The 18,770-nt window shown below is 49.0% G+C and overlaps 1 protein-coding gene across 1 annotated transcript; it reads left to right on the top strand.

Moving 5' to 3' along the window:
• The first annotated feature begins 3,457 nt into the window (after positions 1-3,457).
• Positions 3,458-16,819, top strand: CENPV (centromere protein V). Its single transcript, XM_087702815.1, has 5 exons — positions 3,458-3,769; positions 6,496-6,594; positions 9,353-9,422; positions 11,998-12,112; positions 14,858-16,819. The coding sequence occupies exons 1-5, from the start codon at positions 3,501-3,503 to the stop codon at positions 15,001-15,003; spliced, it is 699 nt and encodes a 232-aa protein (XP_087558941.1). The 5' UTR covers positions 3,458-3,500; the 3' UTR covers positions 15,004-16,819.
• The last annotated feature ends 1,951 nt before the right edge of the window (positions 16,820-18,770 follow it).

Below are 18,770 nucleotides of genomic sequence, written 5' to 3'. Positions count from 1 at the left end.
CACCTGTGGTACGCCTCCCATAGGTTCACCATCATGGGTATAGGGTATATAGCAGAGGTGGGTTCCTACCAGTTCGCACTTATTCGGTAGAACCGGTTCGTCAAAACTACTGAAACGGTTAGAAGAGGTTCCACCAGTGGACCCGGAAAGCAGGCCACACCTACAGAAGAGCTTCCAAAAAATTTTGAAACCCACCACTGACACACACACACAGACAGACAGACAGACAGACTCACACAGAGAGAGAAAGAGAAAGAAAGGAAGAAATAAAGAAAAAAGAAAGAAAAAGTGAGAGAGATTAAAGGACAAAAGGAAAAAGGGACAGAGACAAAAGGAAGGAAAGAGAGAGAGAGAGAGAGAGAAAGAAAGAAAACACATGGCCGGCAAGCCACTCCCACCAGGTCACATGGCCAGCAAGCCACTCCCACAAAGGAGGCCACACCCACAGAGTAGGTTCGAAAAAAATTTGAAACCCACCACTGGTATATAGGGTGCAATAGGGTCTCCTGCTTGTGCAGAGGGTTGGACTACAAGACCTCCAAGGTCCCTTCCAGCTCTATTCTGAATTTAATTTAGAAAAAAAGAATATTGGAAGATGCTGTCATGTCTCCCCTAGTCCTTTTCACTAGACTTTTCAGCTTTGGAAGATTCTGGATTCCGGTCCCCATTACATGACCTCATCCCTGAAGCTGACCTGACCGGAGTCAAAACAAAATACTTTCTCTTGAGAACCAAGGACATTCTCACACCTGGACCGTGGGAGGAGGAGTGAGGCCACCAGACAACCAGACAGCGTCTTGATTGGAGCATGTGACTGATTCTTTCGGGTTGTGGGAAAACTTTCTCTTTTAACTACCGCGGAAAACGTCACAGACGGTTTTCTTCACCAGATTTGCGCCAATATATTTCCAATAAAGCTATCCTTTGAGGAATCTACCCACCTCGGAGTTTTTCTTGCTCCAGATGTATTACTTGGAACTCCGACATCTAGCCCAGTGATGGCGAAGCCTTCAGGAGGCTTCCCTGAAGCCTCCGGAGGGCAAGAAACAGCCCAACGCACGAACCGGAAGTCCGTTCGTGAACTTCCGGTGTCTGCGTTGGGTGATTTTTTTGCTGTTCGGAGGCCTCAGGAGGTTTCCTTGAAACCTCCGGAGGGCGAAAAACCAGCCAACATACAAACCGAAAGTCCGTTCCCGATCTTCCGGTTTGTGCGTTGGGTGGTTTATCACCTTTAGGAGGCTTACCCGGAGGGCAAAAAAAACACCCAATGCGCAAACCGGAAGTTCGGGAACAGCCTTCCGGTTTGCGTGTTGGGTGATTTTTCGCGAAAAACAGCCAAAAATCAAGGCCGTAAGTCAGGTAGCGCGCTGGAGCTGACAGGGCAACACCTCACGTGCCCTCAGAAAAGGCTCCGCGTGCCATTTGTGGCTCCGCGTGCCATAGGTTCGCCGTCACGGATCTAGCCGTTGTCTATCCACTGTAGGATGAAGGCCTCTTCCCAACCTGTACGGTGACGAGCGTTCTTCTCACAAACCGACATTCTTGCGGAGGTCGTCAGGTCCAGTACAGGAAACATCCTTTTCATGTCTGCGTCATGATCGTTTATTTTTAAAAATTGGCATGCGTCAGCCATGATTTACGACCGAGTCACGGCTGCTGTTTATGGAACCTGGAACTTGACTAAAGAATCCAGTTCAACTTCTTCTTCAACTTCTGAAGGCGGTTAATAATGTTAGAGGTGGAGTTTAGAGGTGGATCTGTTTTTGGAAGTCTACCGATCTGGTGGGAACCCTGACACAATCACAATTTGGGTATTTGGCAACCAGGCCCTCCTCAACTGAAAAACAGTTGGTTTAGTGACCAAAGTCACGAAGGCGCTGAAAAGAGTGACTTATGGCCATTATTCACACTTATGACCCCACGATCAAAATTCAGATGCTTGGCAACTGACTCATATTTATGACGGTTGTAGGCTCCTGGGGTCAAGGGATCCCCTTTTGCGAGCTTCGGACCAAAAACGGGGGAGCCAGATTCATTGAACAACTGTGTGATTCACTTAACAACCATAAGGTCGTAAAATGGAGCAAAACTCACTTCAGAACTGTCTCACTTAGCGACAGAAATTTGTGGCTCCTTTGTGGTGCAACAGTTGAGCCCAAAATTTATGTTGTTGAGTGAGAATTTGTTAAGTGAGTTTTGCACCTTTTTACGACATTTCTTGGCACAGTTGTTAAGCGAATCACTGCAGTTGATAAGTTAGTAATTTGGGTTGTTAAGTGAATCCGGCTACCTCGTTGACTTTGCTTCTCGGAAGGTTGCAAAAGGGGATCATGTGACACTCCAGGGCACTGCGACCGTCATAAATGTGAGCCCGTGGGCAAACGTTTGAATTTTGATCACGTGATTATGGGGATGCCTTAAAGGTCGTATCTGTGAAAAAGGGTCATAAAGATGTTGGGACTCTAGAAAGAGCTCAGAGAAGAACGTCTCTCTGCTTCTCTTCCTCCTCCTCCTCTCCGCCTTTCCTTTCCTTGCCCTTCCCTGCAGGTTGCTCCCCTCCACCCCTCCCTCCTCCTCCCCTTAGCCCCCTCCCTCCTCCCCCAAGATCTATCTATCTTCCTTCCTTTCTTTCCCTCCTCCTCTTCCTCCTCCTCCTTCCTTCCACCCTCCCTTCTTCCCTTCCTTTCCCTCCTCCTTCCTTCCTCTCCCCCCCAAAATCTACCTTTCTTCCTTTCCCTCTTCTTCCTCCCTCCCCTTTCCAGAGATTGCTCCCCTCCCCCTTCCTTCCACCCTCCAGCTTCCCTAGGTTGCTCCCCTCCGCCTCCTACCCCCTCCCTTCCCTCCTCATCCTCCCTCCCCCCTTCTCCTTCCTCCTCCTTCCTTCCCCCTCCCCTTCTCTCTCCCTTTCCCTCCTCCTCCCCCCTCCCTTTCCCCAGGTTGCTCCCCTCCTACCCTCCCCCTCCCTTCCTTCCTCCCTCCCTCCCCTCCTTTCTTCCTCCTCCCCTTTCCTTCCACCCTCCCCTCCTCTCTTCCTTACTCTCCTCCTCTTCCCTCTCCTTCCCCAGGTTGCTCTCCTCCCCCTCCCTGGAGTTTGCTCCCCTCCCCCTTCTCCCTTCCACTCTCCCCTCCTCCCTCTCTTTCCCCAGATTGCTCCCCTCCTTTCTTTCCCTCCTCCCCCTCCCTTCCTTCTTCCTCCCCCTCCTCCTTCCTTCCACCTCCCCCTCCTCTCTCGCTTACCTCCTCCTGCTCCTCCTCCCTCCCCTTCCCCAGATTGCTCCCCTCCTTCTTTTCCCTCCTCCCCCTCCCCTCCTTCTTCCTCCCCTCCTCTCTCCCTTCCCCTCCTCCTGCTCCTCCTCCCTTCCCCAGATTGCTCTCCTCCCCATTCCCGGAGTTTGCTCCTCTCCACCCTCCTCCTCCTCCCTCCTCCTCTTCCTCGGCGCAGGCGCGCCCTCCAGCGGCCGGCCGGGCAGCGCAGCGCAGCGCAAGAGCGGCCGGCCAGGATGGGGAAGACGCGGAAGTCCCCGGCCCGCAGGCGGACGCCGCCGGTCCCTCCGCCGCCGCCGCCGCCCCCGGCCAGCCAGCGGGGCTCCCGCAGCGGCGCCCGGGCTCCGTCCAAGCAGGCCCCGGCGGCCCCGGCGGTCTCGGAGGTCTCGGCGGCGGAGGAGCCCCCCGGCCTGGCCCTGGGCGCCCAGCGGGAGCGATGGCTGCAGTTCCAGCAGCGGCAGCGGGTCAGCTGCGAGGAGGCCGCCAAGCTCCTGCTCGACGCCTTGTGAGTGGGGGGGGGGGAGGCCAGGACACCCCCCCCGGCGCCCCCTGCCCCCCTCGCGCTGCGACCCCCGGCCCTTTGGGGACCTGGGAACCCAAGGAACCCCCTTTACTTTCCACCTGCCAATCAAAGGACCCCCTTTTCTTTTCACCTGCCAATCAAAGGAACCCCCTTTTCTTTCCACTTGCCAATCAAGCGAACCCCCCTTTTCTTTTCACCTGCCAATCAAAGGAACCCCCTTTTCTTTTCACCTGCCAATCAAAGGAACCCCCTTTCCACCTGCAATCAAGCGAACCCCCTTTTCTTTCCACCTGCCAATCAAGCGAACCCCCCTTTTCTTTTGACCTGCCAATCAAGCGAACCCCCCTTTTCTTTTGACCTGCCAATCAAAGGATCCCCCTTTTCTTTCCACCTGCCAATCAAGCGAACCTCCCTTTTCTTTTGACCTGCCAATCAAGCGAACCTCCCTTTTCTTTCCACCTGCCAATCAAAGGAACCCCCTTTCCACCTACCAATCAAGCAAACCCCCTTTTCTTTCCACCTGCCAATCAAGCGAACCCCCTTTTCTTTCCACCTGCCAATCAAGCGAACTCCCCTTTTCTTTTGACCTGCCAATCAAAGGAACCCCCTTTTCTTTTGACCTGCCAATCAAAGGAACCCCCTTTTCTTTTCACCTGCCAATTAAAGGACCCCCTTTTCTTTTCACCTGCCAATCAAAGGAACCCCCTTATCTTTCCACCTGCCAATCAAAAGACCCCCTTTTCTTTTCACCTGTCAACCAAGCAAAAACCCCTTTTCTTTCGACCTGCCAATCAAACAATTCCCTTTTCTTTTCACCTGTCAATTAAGCGAACCCCCTTTTCTTTCCACCTGCCAATCGAGCAAACCCGCTTTTTTGTGACCTGCCAATCGAGCGAATCCCTTTCTGGATTCATGAACCAAGGGAAGCCCCTCCCCCCTCCACTTTATTTTTGACTTTCCAATCAATGAAATGTTTTTTTGGGGGGGAGGGATATGTTCAGAGCTGCAGCGGGATAGGAAGGTGCATCCCTCCACTGCTGCGGCGGCGAGACCCCTCCCACCCAATTTAACCCCGAACCATCCCACTCCCCCTTAAGGCAGAACCCCGAGTTAGCCTGGGGTTTTCTCCCATCTGGTATTGGGAAGTCCCTGTCCTGGTCAGCCTGGACACTCTCTCTTGGTGGGGAGGGAGGGCTACTTGGGGGTCCTTTAGAGTCTTTGGGGTACCCCCCTCACAATGAGAAAGGGGATCCCTAATGCCTGGCATATACCCGGAAGTTTGGAAGAACTGAACTACGCTTGGGAATTGTTTCTAATTGCACATTCTGAATCCACAAAGAAAATGTTGGAAGAGAAATTTGGGGAGGGGGCTTGCTTTTAAGAGGGTTGGCTTTCCTGAATCAGGGGTGCTGGTCTTCCTTCCACCCCTAGAGCCCCTTTGGGTCTAGGCCTGGGACCCTTAACCCACCCCACACCCCAGAGGTTTTCTCCAGAGCTCTGGACTGGGAAGAGGTAATGGATTAGATTTTGCACCCATGGATTCAGGAAGAGAGCCGTGTGCCTAGGCGTCCATGGGGCAGACGGAGGTTAATGGTGTGGAAGTCCATATATCTGGTGGGGTGCTACCCTGCAGGGTGGGTGTCCTGAGGAACCGAAGAGTTGGAGGAAAAGGGGGTGCCTTTGGTGTAAAGCAGGGGTATCCTATCTTGACCTGGGGACTTCAGCTCCCAGAATTCCCCAGGGAGCCTGGCTGGGGAATTCTGGGAGTTGCAGTCCACAGATCTTAAGATGAGACACCACTGGTGTAAATAGAACAGGTCAAAGGAAAGCAAAAGGTTAAATCTCCAGAATTCCAGCTGTGTCTTCCATTCTTAGGGACACGGCAGCTCAGGGGCTAAGACGCTGAGCTTGTCGATCAGAAAGGTCGGCAGTTCGGCGGTTCGAATCCCAAGCGACGCGTAACGGAGTGAGCTCCCGTGACTTGTCCCAGCTTCTGCCAACCTAGCAGTTTGAAAGCATGTAAAAAATTCAAGTAGAAAAATAGGAGCCACCTTTGGTGGGAAGGGAACAGCGCTCCGTACGCCTTCGGGGGCATTGAGTCATGCCGGCTACATGACCACAGAGACGTCTTCGGACAGCGCTGGCTCTTCATCTTTGAAACGGAGATGAGCACCACCCCCTAGAGTCGGGAACGACTAGCACAGATGTGCGAAGGGAACATTTACTTTTACCTATTCCATTCTTCTATCCACTAGTGGCTGCACAGGTAGTCCTCGACTTACGACCATTCACTTAGTGACCGTTTGAAGTTGCAACGGCACTGGAAAAAGTGACGTAGGGCCATTTTTCACACTCATGACCTTTGCAGCATTCCCATGGTCACGTGATCAGAATTCAGTGGCTTGGCACGTGACTCGTATTTATGACGGTCGCAGCATCCCAGGGTCACGCGATTCCCCCTTTTGTAACGAGCAAAGACAACGAGGAAGCCAGAATCCCTTAACGACCATGGGACTCACTTAACAACTGCAGTGGTTGCCTTAACTTGTGGCGAGAACGATGGTCAAATGGGACGAAACGCACAACGAACAACTTGTCTCGCTTAGCCACGGAGATTTGGGGCGCCGTTTTGGCTGTAAGTCGAGGACTGCCTGTTTTATAATTCCTTGGTTCTGGAAGTGATCGGGAACGTATCTCTCTCTCTTTAGTGAGTACCAAGGACTGGTGAAGCACACGGGAGGCTGTCACTGCGGCGCCGTCCGGTTCGAAGTTTGGGCCTCCGATAACCTTCATGTCTTTGACTGCAAGTAAGTATCACCAGATACTTTTCTCCCTGGGGCAGATGGAAAGGACATGTTATCCTTCGCCGTACAGTCAGACGGATATTTAGGCTAGGTCTGACGCATTTGTCCATCTGTTGAGTGCTTCTCAAGGCCTTCCCAAGGAAAGGCAGATGTGAATATTCCGTAATATTAAAGATCACGTCGCAGGATGTAAGCTGTTTCGAGTAAAGCTGCCTTCCGCAATTGACTTGACGGTGATTTTGTCAATGCCGATAGTGTTCAAGTGGTTCTCCAGATGCTTTAGGATGATTATTATTGGTTGCCCAATCAGCCAGATAATTTAGACTGGATTTGACACATTTGTCCACCTGTTGAGTGCTCCCTAAGCGCCTGAGATGTGAATATTTTATAAGAAAGATCACATCACAGGATGTAAGCTGTTTCAAGCAAAACTGCCTTTTGCAATTGACTGAGGTTTTTTTTTGTCAATGCCAATGGTATCCAAATGGTGCTCCCGATATTGTGGGATTATTATTATTGTTATTATCGGTTGCACAGTCAGCCAGATATTTACACTAGATTTGGCACATTTATCCACCTGTTGAGTGCTCCCCAAGCACCTGAGATAGGCAGATGTGGACATTTGATCATGTTCAAAGGCCTCATCGCAGGATGTAAGCCGTTCCGAGCAAAGCTGCCTTTTGCAATTGACTGATGGAGAATTTGTCAATTCCGACAGTAATCAAATTGTTTTCACCCATCAGCCAGATAGCTAGCCTGGATTTTGTATTTTTACCCACTTATCAAGTTCTTCCCAAGCACCTGGGATAGGAAGGTATTAAATATTAATGGTTTTGTTGCGGGATGTAAGCCGTTCCGAGCAAAGCTGCCTTTTGCAATTGACTGATGGGGAATTTGTCAATTCCGACAGTGATCAAGTGGTTTTCAGCCATCAGCCAGATAGCTAGCCTGGATTTTGTATTTTTACCCACCTATTAAGTTCTTCCCAAGCACCTGGGATAGGCAGGTATTAAATATTAAAGGTTTTGTGGCGGGATGTAAGCCGTTCCGAGCAAAGCTGCCTTTTGCAATTGACTGATGGGGAATTTGTCAATTCCAATGGTGATCAAGTGGTTTTCACCCATCAGCCAGATTTTTAGACTGGAAATGTTATAGAAAAGAATTCTTTATTGGCCCAAGTGTGATTGGACACACAAGGAATTTGCCTTTGGTGCAGATATTCTCAGTGTACATTAAAAAGAAAAGTTAACCTTCGTCAAGAGTCATAAGGTGCAGCACTTAATGATAGTCGCAGGGGACAAATAAGCAATCAGGAAACAAACAATATCAATATAAATCGTAAGGATACAAGCCACAAAGTTACAATCCTGCAGTCATAAGTGGGAGGAGATGGGTGATAGGAACGATGGGAAGACTAATAGCAATAGTAAGGCAACTTTAGTGAATAGTTTGACAGTGAATTATTTGTTTAGCCGAGCGATGCCATTCGGGAAGAAACTGTCCTTGTGTCTAGTTGTCTTGGTGTGCAATGCTCTATAGCGTCGTTTCGAGGGTAGGAGTTGAAACAATTTATGTCCAGGATGCGAGGGGTCTGTAGATATTTTCACGGCCCTCTTTTTGACTCCTGCAGTGTCCAGGTCCTCAATAGGAAGGCAGGTTGGCTGTAATTATTATTTTTTCTGCACCCCCATAACTGTCTGGTTTGGCTCTGCAACCCAACAAGAGCCGAGGTGACGCAGTGGTTAGAGTGCTGTACTGCAGGCCACTTCAGCTGACTGTTATCTGCAGTTCGGCGGTTCAAATCTCACCGGCTCAAGGTTGACTCAGCCTTCCATCCTTCCGAGGTGGGTGAAATGAGGACCCGGATTGTTGTTGGGGGCGATATGCTGACTCTGTAAACCGCTTAGAGAGGGCTGAAAGCCCTATGAAGCGGTATATAAGTCTAACGGCTATTGCTATTGCTAGCTGTCAGGTGGGAGACATCTTCAAAAATCATCATCAGGTTGGTATGCCGGACAGTTGGCCTTGGCGGGAAACTCCCCTCCTTGCCAGATGTGCAGTAGATGGTGAGAACAACTCCCAATTAACAGTCCTCCTCCTGTACAGATTACTTCCCTCCCCCAAATACCATGCCCTCCCTCCCCGTTTCAATGGCAGCCGAAAAGCAAGCAGCAAAACAGAGGCTGACAATATTGTTGTTTAATAATATTTAAGGTTTTGTGGCAGGATGTCAGCCGTTCGAAGCAAAGGAAAATAATGTGCTTTTTTCCTCAAAGCCAAAAAGGGCTACAAAAACTTCCTTTTTTTTTTCTTCAAAAGGGAGAGGGAATGTTAGATATCCTTTTAATCGACTATATGTTATAAAGATGTAAAGTTATGGCAGATTCATTGAGACTGGGGGGGGGGGGAAATGCCAGCAGGTGGTTGTGTCCTTAAAACCCTAATTAAATGAAAATTGTGGTCTAGTGATAGCAAAATATATAAATTCTAAAATGTACAACTCAAACTGAATGAAATATATCCAATGATTGTGGTACAAACGCACGAAATGTACCAATGGATACGCTTTCTACAAGATGTAATGAAAGATTAATTTTTTGTGTTTTTTTCTTTAATAAAAACAATAAAAACTTTTTTAAAAAAACCTTCCTTTTTCCCCCACTTGCAGGCTCAGCCTACATGTCTGGGCCTTTTGTTGAGAGGGTCTCTCTCCCCAATTCATATTTCTTCTCCTCCTCCTCTTCCTCCTCTCCTTCTCCAGTTGCAGCATCTGTGTGAAGAAACAAAACAGGCATTTCATTGTGCCCGCTTCCCACTTCAAGCTGTTGAAGGTAAGAAGAGGGCAGGGAGATCTTGCCTGGGCTCCTGTGGGCTTATTCCAGTAATGAAATCCAATTTTTTTTAAACTACCGGTTCTGTGGGCGTGGCTTGGTGGGCGTGGCAGGGGAAGGATACTGCAAAATCCCCATTCCCACCACACTCTCTGGCCAGCCGGAGGTGGTATTTGCCGGTTCTCCGAACTACTCAAAACTTCCGCTACTGGTTGTCCAGAACCTGTCAGAACCTGCTGAATTTCACCCCTAGCTTATCCCCTTGCCATTTTGAGAAATTGTGGACAAGCTGCTTGCTTGAGAAACCATCTGTCAGCGTTCCAAGTATCATGTAGAATTAAATCAGAGTCCAAGGCAAAACGATCCTTAAAGTTCCAATTTAGCAATAGCAATAGCAGTTAGACTTATATACCGCTTCGTAGGGCGTTCAGCCCTCTCTAAGTGGTTTACAGAGTCAACATATTGCCCCCAACAATCCGGGTCCTCATTTTTACCCACCTCGGAAGGATGGAAGGCTGAGTCAACCCTGAGCCGGTGAGATTTGAACAGCCGAACTGCAGAACTAGCAGTCAGCTGAAGTAGCCTGCAGTGCTGCACTCTAACCACTGCGCCACCTCGGCTCAATTTAATAAAGCAGACATCTTAGCACATCTGTGTTAATCCCAATTCTGGAAATGACATCAGAATCCCACCCAGTTCAAAGTTCATGATCTTGTCCCCACACCCACAAATCCATCACATGGTCCAATCTTCTTCTTCCACGCTGGCGTCTCCACCCAGCTGCTTCCGGTCAGGTGTAAAAGTGCGGAGACAAAAGACGACCTTGGCTTCTAGTAAAGAATGAAAACAACACATTCCGCAATCCTACTCCTGTCTATTCCCCCCTCCCATCAACTGTACTAAAGAAACAGCATAAGGAAATAAGAGAATGTGTGTGGCAGGCCAAAATTCTAAAAGGAATATAATTGCAGGCCTGACACCATCATTCTCCACTGAGCAAGTCTGCAAAAAGTTTAGTGGGGAACCACACTTAGTGACTTTGTATTTACGGGGTCCTTGGTACTCTCTGAGCTGGGGGGTTTTTCTTGCAGACATTTTATCGACCCAGCTAGATAATATTATCAGGGCTAGAAGAGAGGGAGAGTTGTGAAGAGAAGGAGAAGCGATGGGAGAGGAGGAGAACTGTGGGGTCCTTGACGCACTCCGAGCTTGCGTTGTTTTGTTGCAAACATTTTATGACCCAACTAGGTAACATCATCAGTGCTACGGTGGGAGGGAAGGAGGGTGGCAGAGTGGGCAGAGGAGGAAGAGAAGGGAATGGAGGAGGAGGAGGAGGAGGAGGAGGACTGTAGGGTGCTCCCTGAGCTGGGTGGTTTTCTTGCAGATGTTTCATGACCCAACTAGGGAACGTCATCATTGCTAGAAGGGAGAGGGGTTTGTAGGGAGGAGGAGGAAGAGGAGGGGAGGAGGAAGAGAAGGACTGTAGGGTCCTTGGTGCTCTCTGAGCTTGAGGTTTTTTTGTTTTTTTTTGCAGACATCTTATGGCCCAACTAGGTAACACTATCAGTGTTTCGCAAGTCTAGAGAAAATAAGAACTAAATAAAAAATATAAGAATAAAAATAAGAATAAGGACACATGATAGCAGCATTCCAGTATTTGAGGGGCTGCCACAGAGAAGAGGGGGGGTCAAGCTATTCTCCAAAGCACCAGAGGGGCAGGACAAGAAGCAGCAGATGGAAACTCATCAAGGAGAGAAGAGAGCTAGAATTAAGGAGAAACTTCCTAACAGCGAGGACAATGAAGCAGTGGAACTGCTTGCCACCAGAAGTGGTGGCTGCTTTGTCAATGGAGGTTTTCAAAAAGAGATTGGACAGCCGTTTGTCTGAAACGGTACAGGGCCTCCTACTTGAGCAGGGGGGGGGTTGGACTAGAAGACCTCCAAGGTCCCTTCCAGTTCTGTTCTTCCTTCCTTCCTTCCTTCCTTCCTTCCTTCCTTCCTTCCTTCCTTCCTTCCTTCCTTCCTTCCTTCCTTCCTTCCTTCCTTCCTTCCTTCCTTTCCCTGGAGGTTTTTAAGAAGAGACTGGACAGCCACCTATCTGAAATGGTATATAGGTTCTCCTGCTTGAGCGGGGGGCTGGACTAGAAGACCTCCAAGGTCCCTTCCAGTTCTGTTATTCATTCCTTCCTTCCTTCCTTCCTTCCTTCCTTCCTTCCTTCCTTCCTTCCTTCCTTCCTTCCTTCCTTTCCCTGGAGGTTTTTAAGAAGAGACTGGACAGCCACCTATCTGAAATGGTATATAGGTTCTCCTGCTTGAGCGGGGGGCTGGACTAGAAGATCTCCAAGGTCCCTTCCAGTTCTGTTATTCCTTCCTTCCTTCCTTCCTTCCTTCCTTCCTTCCTTCCTTCCTTCCTTCCTTCCTTCCTTTCCCTGGAGGTTTTTAAGAAGAGACTGTACAGCCACCTATCTGAAATGGTATATAGGTTCTCCTGCTTGAGCGGGGGGCTGGACTAGATGACCTCCAAGGTCCCTTCCAGCTCTATTCTGATTCTTCTTCTTCTTCTTCTTGCTCTCCAGGGTGCGGACCATCTCACCACGTACACCTTCAACACTCATGCCGCCCAACACACCTTTTGTAAGACGTGCGGCGTCCAGAGTTTTTATACCCCGCGTTCCAATCCGGACGGTTACGGTAGGATACGATTTTTGTGGATAGAGGGTAGGGGTAGCTGGTTTGAATCCAGCCGTTCTCTCCCAGAAATGAATCCATCCTCTTTCTTTTATAACCCTGGCATCAGGGTTCCAAATAGCATCCAAAATTAAATCAGTGTCCGAGGCAAAGGATTCCTCAAAAGTCCCAATTGATGAAGAGAGCCACGTTGGCCCATCTGGGGGAAACCCAAATCTGAAAGCTTCCCGGTTTCTCCCCACCCAGTTGAAAGTTCAAGATCTTGCCATCCCCACACCCACAAGTCCATCCCATGGTCCCATCTCCCACTGCCATGCTGGCAGCTTCTACCCACCCAGTTCCGGTCAGGTGCAGAGGTGCAGAGACAAAGGATGATCTTGGCTTTCTAGAAAGAATGTTGTTATGGCTACATAGCATCTAACTCCCTACATTTCCACCCTCCCATTTTCCCACAATAGAAAAATGCGTAGTAGAATAATAGAAAGTGTGGCAGGCCAAAGATCCACAAGAAAAAGATGGCTGCAGGCCTGGTTCTTCTCAATTTTAATTTTCTGGGACTGTAGCAGATGTAAATTGTTCCTCTAGGCTACAGCTGAAAGTTGTTGCACAGCGAAGCTTGGCATATTTCATACCTGTGAAAAGTACGTGCGCTCTACATGGGGCTGCCCTTGAAGAGTGTTCGAAGACTCCAGTTAGTCCAGAATGCCGCCACGCGAGCAATTGTGGGTACACCAAGGTACACCCACGTTACACCTATCCTCCGCGAGCTGCACTGGCTACCAATTAGTCTCCGGATACGCTTCAAGGTGCTGGTTGCTACCTATAAAGCCCTACATGGCATCGGACCTGGGTACCTGAGAGACCGCCTCCTGCCGATTACCTCTCTCAGACCAATTAGATCGCAAAGGTTGGGTCTCTTCCGGATTCCATCTGCCAGCCAATGTCGGCTGGCGACTCCCCGTGGGAGGGCCTTCTCTGTCGCAGCTCCGGCCCTCTGAAACGAGCTCCCTGTTGAGATCCGGACCCTTACTACCCTCCCGGCCTTCCGCAAAGCCACCAAGTCCTGGCTGTTCCAGCAGGCTGGGGGGAGCTGAGAAGCATCTACCTCCACGGAAATTGTGAATGTTGGTTTTGTTTTTAATATGTTGTCTTTGTCTCGTTCCCCGCTTTCCCTTGTCTTTTGTGAGCCGCCCGGAGTCCTCCGGGAGTGGGCAGCATACAAGACAAATAAATAATAATAATAATAAAAGTGGGTTTTTTTTGGCAAAACAGAAAAAAACCCAGCATAATTTTCTTTTTAAGAGCCTGCAGTCACACTCCTTCTGTTCCATGGGTAGACTTGTGACGGGTGTACAGGCAGTCCTCGACTTAACAACGGTTCATTTAGTGACCGTTCAGCGTTTACAACGGCACCGATCACCGTCCCCGTGATCAAAATTCAGACGCTTGGCCACTGACTTATATTTGTGACGGTTTGCAGTGTCATGAGGTCACGTGATCGATTTTTGCGACGTTCTGGCAAGCAAAGTCCATGGGGGAGGCCAGATTCACTTAACAACCGTGTGACTCACTTAACAATTGCAGTGATTCACTTAACAACCGTGGGAAGGAAGGTGGTAAAATGGGGGGGGGGGGACTTGCTTAACAAACGTCTCGCTTCGTGTCAGAAAATTTGGACTAACTGAGGTTAGATCTGAGACTCTAATTAAGTTAATGCCCTAATTAACTTAGGAGCCTCAAGCCACGTTTCAAAGGAAATCCAGTCATTTATTAGGAACAACCATTTCAGACAAATGGCTCTTCTTAAAAACCTCCAGTGATTGAGCGCCCACAGCTTCTGGTGGCAAGCTGTTCCACTGGTTAATTGTCCTCACAGTCAAGAATTTCTCTCCTTAACCTCTCCAGGTTGCTTTCTCTCCTTGAGCAGTTTCTACCCATTGCTTCTTGCCCTTCTTTGGAGAATAACTTGACCCCCTCTTCTTTGGGGCAGCCCCCCCTAATATTGGAAGACTGCTATCATGATCAACATCTCATGAAGTGTTATCTACCACTTTTGTAAGGCCTTGGTGAGGCCACACTTGGAATCCTGAATCCAGTTTTGGTTGCCACGATGTAGAAAAGATGTGGAGACTCTAGAAAGAGTGCAGAGAAGAGCAAGAAAGAGGATTAGGAGGCTAAAACACATGAAGAACGGTTGCAGGAACTGGGTATGTCTAGTTTAGTGAAAAGAAGGACCAGGGGAGACATGATAGCAGTCTTCCAATATCTCAAGGGTTGCCCCAAAGAAGAGGGAGTCAAGTCATTCTCCAAGGCACCTGAGGGCAGAACAAGAAGCAATGGGTGGAAACTAATCAAGGAGAGAAGCAACTTAGAACTGAGGAGGAATTTCCTGACAGTTAGAACAATTAATCAATGGAACAGAATTTGTCTCCAGAAGTTGTGAATGCCCCAACTTTGGAAGTCTTTAAGAAGATTCTGGATAGCCATTTGTCTGAAGCGGTATAGGGTTTCCTTCCTAAACGGGGTTGGACTAGAAGACCTCCAAGGTCCCTTCCAATTCTGTTATCCTAATCTATGCCCCACCCTCCCTTTGTCCATCTTTTCATTAAACTTCGTTTATTCTTCATTCTTCGTATGGTCTTGCCTCCAGCCCCCCCCCGCCCCCCCGGATGGTCTTCGTTGCTCTTCCAATTCTATTATTCTGCAACAACTGCGGTCTCTCTCTCTCTCCTCCCCCTCCCCCCGCAGGAATCGCGCCCCACTGCCTGGATGAAGGGACCATCACCAAGATCACGGTGGAGCCGATCAACGGGAAGGAATGGGAGAAATCGGTGAAGGGGCACCCGACCATCAGGACGATGTCGAAGCCCTCCCTCCCGCCTCCCTTCTTTTAATCCGGGGGGTTTTCGTATAGGAAGCCAAAGGCCCCCCCCCTATTGTTTGTGTGTGTGTGAAATAATCTCTCTCTACTGCCTATTTCCCCCCCCCCCCTCTTTCCGTCGGATAGAATAGCGGCATAGAAACAGAAGGATCTCAATCCTACAGGTCAAAAAAGAAAATGTGTCTATTTTTCTTCTCTTGAGAAAAAGAGCAATTAAAAAAAAAAAAGATTTATACATTGCGAAGCCCCAAAAACCACATCGTCGTGTTTGCTATAAGGTGCAAAAAAATCCAGAGGGGAATTTCCAACGGGGTGCTCTAACCGCGAGTCCTCAACTTATAAACTTTATAAAGCGACCATGGGAAGTTACAACGGCGTTGAAAAATCATCGCCCACCTTGGTTCCAGTTGGAGCCGAAGAGGTTTCTTGGATGAGACGTGAAACATCTTGTGGGAGCTTCATCCCTGGAGGCTTTCAAGAAGAGACTGGACTGCCGTTGGTCAGAAATGGTGTAGGGTCTCCTGCTTGAGCAGGGGGTTGGACTAGATGACCTACAAGGTCCCTTCCAACTCTGTTATTCTGCTCTCCTTCCCTCTTTCCTTCCTTCCTTCCTCATCTCTGGAGGTTTTCAAGAAGAGATTGGACAACCACTTGTCATAAATGGTATAGGGTCTCCGACTTGAGCAGGGGGTTGGACTAGATGACCTACAAGGTCCCTTCCAACCCTGTTATTCTGCTATCCTTCCTTCCCTCTTTCCTTCCTTCCTTCCTTCCTTCCTTCCTTCCTTCCTCATCTCTGGAGGTTTTCAAGAAGAGATTGGACAACCACTTGTCATAAATGGTACAGGGTCTCCCACTTGACCCGCGGGTTGGACTAGATGACCTACAAGGTCCCTTCCAATCTACCCCTCTAATACTGCCTTCAAAGAAAAAAACAAGAAAGTCCAGCCTCTTGGGGAAAAAACACATTTTGGGGACAACCATGGCCTGCATGATGGAGAACCTCCATAAGATATTTAGCCATTGGGGGGAAAAAGTGTTTTATGACCGATTTCCACACTTAATGGCCGTTGCAGCATCCCCAGGGAAGTCACGTGATCAAAATCCGGACGCTTGCCAACCGCTTCGTATTTAGGACGGTCGCGGTGTCCCAGGGATGATCACCTGATCCCTTTTTGGTGACCTCCTGAAAAGCTGAACTCCACGAGGCAGCCCGGTTCCACTTAACAGCCTTCACAACTGCAGCGATTCACTTAGTAACGATGGCAGGGAAAGTTGTAAAGTGGGGCCAGACTCCTTGAACCAAGTGTCCTAGTCAACAACAGATATTCTGGGCTCGATTGTGGTCGTACGTTGAGGACTCAATGTGTGTTTTGGGGCAAGGAGATCTCCTACAATGGAAGCAGGTTTAGATTCCATCTAACCAAGATCCGTAAGACGGCCTGAAGATTCGGAGATCATCTCTTATTTGTTTAAAAAAGAAAAGAGAAACGAATTCTTAGGGGATTTTTTTTAAAGGAAGGAGGCGCTGATCCATCCTGGTGCTTAGAATAATTTCTGTTAGAGGCCTCTTTTTGTGACGGTCTTCATTCGTGGCTTTCCTTGTGGCCAGAGTTTAAAAAACATGGTTTGTTCTGCTGGGTGGGGAAATATCTTTTGTGTATTGTGTGAATGCCTAAAGCGGCTTAATTTCCATTTTCGGGTTTAGCGTTTTAAGTACGAATGCTTGTCTTAAGATTGCTTTGTCCGAAACGACGCTTCTCACTTTTTGAGGAAATTCCCGTTTTGGAAAAAAACAAATAAATTAATAAAAACACATATTTTTAAAACGTTTGTCCTTTTTACTTGGATCCATTTGGAGAAAGGAAGGGAGGGGATCCCCCATCCTTGTGCAAAATACACACTTATTTGTAAAACTACACGTGTCGGGATTCCAACTCATACCCCCAACGAAGTTTTGAGTTTCTTCAAAGTTCCACTTTATTAAAAGTAAAGCTTCCCCTCGCGCATCTGCTCGTCTCCGTTTCGAAGCCGAAGAGCCGGCGCTGTCCGAAGACGCCTCCGTCGTCATGTGACCGGCATGACTCAACGCCAAAGGCGCACAGAATATTGTTCCCTTCCCACCAAAGGTGGTTCCTATTTTTCTACTTGCATTTTTTTACCTGCTTTCGAACTGCTAGGTTGGCAGAAGCTGGGACAAGGAACGGGAGCTCACTCCCTTAAGCGGCGCTAGGGATTCGAACCCCTGAACTGCCGACCTTTTTGATCGACAAGCTCAGTGTCTTAGCCCCTGAGCCACCGCGCCCATTTTATTAGAGATGTCATATTGGCACATCTGGGAAAACCCGAATTTGAACGTTCCCAGGTTTCCCCCACCCAAACAAGCCCCTGCCCATCACCCACATGTCCATAATGTGGCCCAATCGGGCACCATCCAAAACTGGAGATGCCTCCCAGTCACGCCTCTCCAGGTGCAGGGCAAAATGTCCTTGACTCTCTGAGAAAGGAATGTTATTTAGACTATATATCTCCGACTCTCCACATAATCCCCTCTCCCATTTTCCCACAGTAAAAAATGTGGCAGGCCTGAAGGCCCAAATTTAAAAGATGGCTTCCAGGTCTAACAACATGTCCATCCCGTGGCCCAATCGGGCACCATCCAAAACTGGAGACGCCTCCCAGTCACACCATCGCAGCTGCAGGGCAAGACGTCCTTGACTCTCTGAGAAAGGAATGTTATTTTGACTATATATGTCTCCCATATGCCATATAATCCCCCCCCTCCCGTTTTCCCTCAGCATTGAAGGTGGCAGGCCGGAAGGCCCAAAAGATGGCTTCCAGGCCTGACAACACACAATAAGACATGAAGTGTGCAGAGAAGAGCAACAAAGAAAGTTGTAGGTATTTCCCCAAGGGAAGTTTTTAAGAAGAGATTGGACAACTATTTGTCTGAAATGGTACAGGGGGTCTCCTGCTTGGGCAGGGGGCTGGACTAGAAGACCTCCAAGGTCCCAACTCTCTTATTCTGCTATCCCTCCCCCCTCCCTTCCTTCCTTCCTTCCTTCCTTCCTTCCTTCTCTGGAGGTTTTTAAGAAGAGATTGGACAACCATTTGTCTGAAATGGTAGAGGTTCTCCTGCTTGAGTGGGGGGCTGGACTAGAAGACCTCCAAGGTCCCTTCTAGCTCCATTATTCTGCTATCCTCCCTCCCTCCTTCCTTCCTTCTCCATCTCTAGAGAAGAGATTCGACAACTATTTGTCTGAAATGATAGAGGGTCTCCTGCTTGAGCAGGGGGCTGGACTAGAAGACCTCCAAGGTCCCTTCCATCTCTGTTATTTATTCCTTCCCTCCTTCCTTCCTTCCTTCCTTCCCTCCCTCCCTCCCTCCCTCCCTCCCTCCCTCCCCTTGGGGGTTTTTAAGAAAAGACTGGACAGCCACCTATCTGAAATGGTATATAGGGTCTCCTGCTTGAGCGGGGGGCTGGACTAGAAGACCTCTAAGGTCCCTTCTAGCGTTGTTATTCTGCTATCCTCCCTCCCTCCCTCCCTCCTTCCTTCCTTCCTACTCCTTCTCTGGAGAAGAGATCGGACAACTATTTGTCTGAAATGATAGAGGGTCTCCTGCTTGAGCAGGGGGCTGGACTAGAAGACCTCCAAGGTCCCTTCCATCTCTGTTATTTATTCCTTCCTTCCTTCCCTCCCTCCCTCCCTCCCTCCCTCCCCTTGGGGGTTTTTAAGAAAAGACTGGACAGCCACCTATCTGAAATGGTATATAGGGTCT

Source organism: Thamnophis sirtalis, unplaced genomic scaffold (assembly GCF_051295495.1).
Source record: "Thamnophis sirtalis isolate CommonGarterSnake01/CBP01778 unplaced genomic scaffold, rThaSir2_p1.2 scaffold_17, whole genome shotgun sequence".
NCBI lineage: Eukaryota > Metazoa > Chordata > Lepidosauria > Squamata > Natricidae > Thamnophis > Thamnophis sirtalis.
The sequence above is the reverse complement of the archived record's forward strand: the minus strand, read 5'-3'. Positions and strand labels throughout refer to the sequence as shown.